General features: G+C 35.6%; 1 protein-coding gene across 1 annotated transcript; it reads right to left on the bottom strand.

Moving 5' to 3' along the window:
• Positions 1-243: 243 nt before the first annotated feature.
• Positions 244-7,012, bottom strand: LOC107015293 (ATP-dependent Clp protease ATP-binding subunit CLPT1, chloroplastic-like). The gene is made up of 6 exons (XM_015215515.2): positions 6,634-7,012; positions 6,467-6,496; positions 6,191-6,300; positions 5,861-6,040; positions 754-881; positions 244-682 (listed from the first exon to the last, which is right to left on the bottom strand). The coding sequence occupies exons 1-6, from the start codon at positions 6,858-6,860 to the stop codon at positions 650-652; spliced, it is 708 nt and encodes a 235-aa protein (XP_015071001.1). The 5' UTR covers positions 6,861-7,012; the 3' UTR covers positions 244-649.

Here is a 7,012-nt window from a genome sequence, read left to right on the forward strand (position 1 = left end):
AAATAAAAATCAACACCAGGGCTTAGGAAGGCCATGTCTGTTAGACTTCTCTTAAAAAGATAAAATATCAAGACTGTTATTACATAATCAAATTGCCAATGCTGACTCTAATGGAGGCTTTGTGATCATTGTCTAAAAGTTGTAGACTACAACTATTCATATAGCTAGAGTGGGTGAGAATTACGAGAAAAATGTAAGCCTGTAACATCTGCTCAGGATTTACTACTCCAGGCTGAAATAAGGTGTTCAAACTAAAATATTAGACTTCATTTAGGAACTTGTATTACTAGATCAAATTTCACTTGATTTTATCTCATCATGAAAATCGAAAATATCAAGTTATAGTTTTGTTCCTGAATCACCATTCTGTACCTTCAAAGAAAACAGTTCCCCAAACCAAAGAAAAAGGAGGATCAAAGAGAGTACCGTATTTTTGGGGAATACTAATTGAAATTGATGGTGTTAATTTCCCAGCCGTTTAGATAACAAAATGTCTTCTACTGAAAAAGGGTTAAAATAAATGGTAATTGTGTATGGGGGAAAATTGCTTACAAGGCCACGAACATTTGTTACTAAACTCTTCTGCAGGAGAAACTAGCTGAAGATTGTGATAGAAGGATGCGTCAAATGCTTGTGCATCCAATACTAGTTATTTATAGGTCAGCTCACTGTCCTTGTCCATCTGCAAACAAGAAAAGGATGTAAAGAATCCCATTGAGGAACTAAGAGTAATAGATCTATCTTGGAACTTACAAATTTGGCCAGCTCTTTAGCCTTCTCGTCATCAAAACCAAGTGTAGACATTATTATATGCCCAGCTGATTCCTTTACTGACCAAATACCAAGAACAATATGTGTGACAGTTATTTCCCCATCTTCACCTGTAAATTCATCACAAATACATGTAAACAAGAGTCTAATGATACATATCTCCAGGATAAATGAACCTGGGTTGACATTTTTAGCTCAATGTTGGCATCTAGTTTTAGCTTTTGTATGTGTTTTTTCATCATGCATTTCCAATGCTATGAAGTCATTCTGAAATTACGGTGTTTCACCCTCTACACAAAAACAAAATTTATCAATTCCATAATAACGTGTCACGTTAGAGGATAAAGATATCAGTTCAGTGCATGTGTTAGATGCTGTAAGAAACAGGTGAACAAATTTGTATAATGGGCTTTAGGTCATATGAAGAGTGAATCTTTTTTTTTTTTAAATGACACAGTTAAGAGTCAGCAAATCTCTTTTTGTATAACCGAGAAATTCTCAAGGACCAGTGGTGCTGTTACCTTCAGAAAATTTAAATATGGCAAGGCCGTTAGATGATGTGGTTCTATTATTTCAAGATGGGGAAAACAAAAATGAATTCTCCGGATATCCTTATTTTTGCATTTCTTCCATTTTGGTGATATTAAAAATAGAGTTAATACCTCAACCCCCTCTAAACTATCCACATTTTATTAGTTAAATATTTAAATATGAATTGTTATGGTTAGAATATGAAATTATGAATAGGTATATACAATCCTACATAAAATAGAAATAGAAATAAGAATAAGAATAATATATAGTTTTCTACTTTGTCAAGGATTGTTTTTTAGTGTCTATAAATGGGTATAATGTAGATGCACAATTCCGAAATATTCTTCTCTCAATATTTCTCACATGATATCAGAGCCTCTATGATCTTGGAGAATCAAAGAGCTTTTGCTGTCGGCGGGTAACTATTACCCATATATACCATCCGTCTGGCCAACAATTATATTAGCAAAAGTTGGGTCACCATACTATTTTCTCATATCTAATTCGTGTAGCACTGTGTCATCATCCCGATGATTACTTTCTTATATATAATTTTGTAGCATCGTGCCATCTTTCGGGTGACTACTTTTTCATATTTAATTTGTATAGCACTATGCCATTTTTCCGGTGACAACTTTTTCATATTTAATTTGTGTAGCACCATGCCATCATTCCGGTGACTACTTTCTCATATCTAATTTGTGTAGCACATTGCCATCATTCCATTGACTACTTTCTCATATCCAATTTGTGTAGCACCATGCCATCTTTCCAATGACTACTTTTTTATATCTGATTTGCGTAGCATCATTTATTAGGTGACTACTTCTTTTTTGTATAGGGTCGTGCCATCATTATGATCCTACCCATAAAATTTTTATCAGTAGGGTCATGTCGTAAATCCGACTCTAACCATATGATTTTCGACTCTACACCTTTAATTTTTATTTTTAATAGGGTTGTGCCATCATATCAACCTTACCCATATAATTCTTTCTCAGTAGAGTTGTATCATCATTCCGACCCTACCGATATACTTTTATTTCACATACTAGTAAACTTACCTGCGCTTAACGCGGGAATTTAATGTCACAATTTATAAAATAATATTTTAAAACTATCAGTCATTAAAACTGAAACACTATTATCTCATATACAAGATTACGCGATAACAAACATTAATAATGTAAAGGAAAATGAAACTTATTACATCTTATCATTTTTTTGAGATAAGGGTAACTTATCTTATCATTTATCCTTAATAACATAAATATAAATTAATGACTGTAAAAATACATACCAAGATCTATAAATAAGCAATGGTGTCAGTGAGCCACTCAACAGGAACAAAGTACACAAATATTTAGTTGTGAAGAAGAAGAAGAAAGGTTTATAATTTTCGTTATTTTAAAATGAGATTTTTATAGACAACAAAGGGTAGCCTTCACAAATGTTTATTGTGTCTTATCGGAAAGGTTACAACTATTTTAAAAAGTTGCAACCCTTCGTAAAAGTCATAATTTTTCATAAAAGTTGCAACTCTTCATCAAAGTCGCTACTTTTCATAAAAATCACAACTCTTCATAAAAGTCACAACTCTTCATAAAAGTCACAACTTTTCATAAAAGTCATAACTTTTTATAAAAGTCGCAACTCTTCATTGAAGTTGCAACTCTTCATAAAAGTCACAACTTTAAAGGGAAGGCTAGTTTTGGAAATAAATAAATTTAAAAGGGAATCTTGGTTTGTGAGGGCGCCACGTAGGTTATTCATTACATAATCAAGAAAGTATGAGTCTCTGGAAGGAAGTTATTTGGTCTATGGAAAAAAATCAGGAAATTGTGGACTGACTATTCCCTAAATACTTCTCTGTGTGTGGGTAATGGCAATGATATTCTCTTTTGGAAAGATCTCTGGTTAGGCTAGATTACTGTTAAGGAGGCCCACACTGTGTTATTCTCAATTGCATCCAATCCAGAGTCCACCGTATTGCAGAACTAAGAGAACATCTGGTGCCCAGGACTGAGAAGAAATTTCAATGACATGGAGTTTGAAGAATTGACATCTCTCCTATGCAACCTCCAGCCAATCACTATCAGCCCTCAGAGGAATGACATGATCTAATGAGGTAGCAACAGCAGTAGCCTATACTCAGTTAAGAGCAAATTATCAGCTTTTGAGCTCCAACAAAGCTCTAATTGATCAATGGCCATGGAAGCTAGAATATGAGATCAAGGTGCCCCCCAAAGTCCGTATGTTTTGTTGGTTGGCCCTCAATAATGCATGCCTAACTCAAGCCAACCTTAGCAGAAGAAAATTCCACTTAGCTAACAGATGCTATCTGTGCGTGAGCAGCCTGGATTCTGTTATCCATCTGTCCTATTGTTGCTGATATCTAGTCAATATTCTCTTTTTGGTCCACAGTGGGTTTTGTCAAGCAGCCCCAGAGAGGTTTTGTTAGCTGGAGCAACTGAAGAGTTGAGAAATTCATTAAAAGAATCTGATCTATGGTTCCTGCTACTATTTTGTGGTTCTTATGGACGGAAAGGAACCATGATGCTTTGATGGTATCTCAACTGTCTGCTCCAAACTTAAACCCAGATGCTTAGTTCGTTTTAGTTTGGGTTTTCAATAGACCTGTTTTTAACCCTAATCTGTATTTGGAATTTTAACCACTATAAATCTATTACCCGGACTTTGTTTAGATAACCAACTTTGCATGAGATAGCCAACTTTGCATCCTCACAGCATGTTCAGAAATTGTACCCAACTCAATATTTTCATGTCGTACCCTCTTGGTTCCATGCCTACTTCAATCGCACTTGCATGCCTCAATTAGGTCCAGAAAAGGATCCTATTGCACCAATATCCAACCAACATACAGGTGTCACCTACAAAACCTAAACCTAAAAGATGATAACTACAATACCCTGTGAAGTCTGAATATATTTAAAGATGCTATTTTTTCCATCACAGTGACTAGAGGAGCAGGCCTAGATGTCACACAACTCAGATTCTAAAGTATTTACCTATTTGGTGATAGTAAGATGCGGATTTACAGATTGGATATCCACCTTTCCAGAAAGCAATTGTCATTTGTACATTTAATGCCACTAATGTTACTATATCCTAAAGCGGGTTATCCTATACATGTTAGACTCAAGCCTCATTGCTTGCTCGATGTGGATTGCAAGCAGAAGTAAGAGTTTTCCAACAGCAAGCAGTCAAATTTGGTTAGGCCTATAGCGGTATAGCCATATCATGGATAGTACTGATGGGCTATCTAACAAATGTCACACTCAAGCCTCATTGCTTGCTCAATGAGGATTGCAGGCAAAAGTTAGTCTTCGTTGCAGCAATCAATCAACTTTATTCTAGCCATACAGTGTAATAATTCTTTGGTACCGGGTTATGATAGGATTTAAATTTTTCTACAGAAAAAAAACAAGGACCTAAACATATCTTTTACAAGTTTATAGGTGTCAGATTTCTTTATTTGATGAGTTAGAAACTTGAAGCTTTGAATCTTCCGCCTAATTCTGTTGGCTGAGTTTGAGCTGTCTCAGAAAGGACAATGTGAGATACTAAAAGCGCCCTGACATACATTTTAGTACACTTGTATGTTTAGGACATACCACTTGGGGTAATACATAAGAAAACCTTGAACTATGACTAGATTTCCAGTTACATACTCAAACTTCACAAGGAACCTATCACCCCCACCAACTAACATTTTAAAATTGGAACTTTAACCACCTTTAAACGCGCCTTTGACAACACAGCTCTCTATCTCACAAATGTAGGGGTAAGGTCCGTGTACATCCTACCTTCTTCCTAGTGGGATTATAGAGGGTTCATTGTTGTTGTCTCATTTTATGTGATGCATTTTGATTAGGCCCGAAGACTAAGAAAGAATTTTCATTTTGGAACTTGTGATCTAAAAAAGATATAGATACTTGTGTGGCTATAAATCAACTCACTAAGGTCAAAATGAAAAGCTAAAAGTTAAATTATTTTCAAATATGGAAAGGTAACATTCATTTGGGACAAACTAAATGAAGAAAATGCATCACATAATTTAGGACAAAGGAGTACACGGAAAACACGTGGCAGCATTACACTGCCAATTAAATCTGATTTTGGCCTCTTAAGGTGGTCAAGATTCCAGTTTAGGGGGGTAATAGGTCCTTTGTAATTCCACTTTGAAGATGTTTAGGGGGTAATAGGTCATTCAAAAAGTTTGAGTGTGTAATCGGGAATACGGTTATAGTTGAGAGGGGATTTTCATGTATTATACCTTTTTTATAAGGATTAAATATATATCAGCCCTATTATATCTTATATAAGATAATGTATTGTCCATGCTCTAATTCTTGTTGATTAAACCTTATGCATGCTCACCTCTGTACAGTGTAAAATGGTATACTATCTAGAGCTGATGTCACTGTTAAAACCACTCAAGTAAGTCTATTATATATCGTACTCATATCAGGGGTTGTTCTGGACAAATCCATAAATGATACATACATCTTCTAATAGAAAGCAAGGGCATTACCTGATTTCAATTTCTCGTTGACTGCCCAGTCAAGAGCCTTCCGAGCTGGTTTAGTAAGGGGAGGAGACTCTGGATTGGAATAATACATGTCGGATTTTCCAAGCAACTTCAGTGTTTCTTCAGTCACCTTGAAAAAGGTTATACCGTTTGCTCTCAAAAACTTGGCAGCCAAACTGGTCCCTAGCAAAGCAAATCTCACTTCATTCAAACTCAAAAAACTATCTTCCAAACCTAATAGACAATTACCATCCATACACGCACACACACGCATGCCATAGTAGGAATCAAAATGTAGTTTCTACAGCAGCATCCACTGAGTTTGATGCTAACCTTCAACTAAGATGCCCATTAAAAGAGCTTCAGTGCCAGTATTTGGGTACTTGATCTTCCTTGCTTCTAATTCAGCCATTACAAATGCCTGTATTGCTCTTGACGACCATCTACAACATTATTCAACAAGCTTTTTTTCACATTACAAATCAAATGGATAAAGATGATTCATAAACCAACTCCAAGTGATCTGCGATTTAGGCATAGTTGATTACATTTATTTTAAAAAAACACAAAACTAAACAGTCACCAATTAAACTAACTAAGCAAACATACTTGGGCTGTTTCTCATAACCCTCTGGTTTCCTGCAAAGCAAAAAAACAACAATTTGTTACTCATTTTGCAAAATGCACTTCAAATGCAACACTAGGACAAACAAATTGAAACGGAACCAATAATTTACAATCAAATGAAATCCAAACACAGCGACATGAAAGCTTACGTAATAGGGAGGCTGAATGCAACCGTTGCTACTGTAGAACGACGACGTTTGAGAGTAACACTGTTCAAATTCTGCGGCCGAATCAAGAGCTTCCCGCCGGTAAAACTAGTAGCCAGAGCTTTACAATACTTATGGGTTAAAAAAGTATTAGTATTCTCACTTTGTTTGTTGCTAGAATTGGAAGTTAAAGACTGGATTGGAAGTAATGAAAAACTGTGAGTCGCCATTGGAGTAGAAGAAAACCCTAAAAATGTAGAGAAATTAATTTGATTCTTGTCCTCTTCCGCACAGAATTTTCTACTTCCGTAGCTGTTATAAATGTGCTGATTAACAATGGACGAAGCGTAGAAGCTTCAACTGAGGTGGATATAGCTGTGAA

The sequence above is a fragment of the Solanum pennellii genome, chromosome 3 (assembly GCF_001406875.1).
Source record: "Solanum pennellii chromosome 3, SPENNV200".
Taxonomy (NCBI): Eukaryota; Viridiplantae; Streptophyta; class Magnoliopsida; order Solanales; family Solanaceae; genus Solanum; species Solanum pennellii.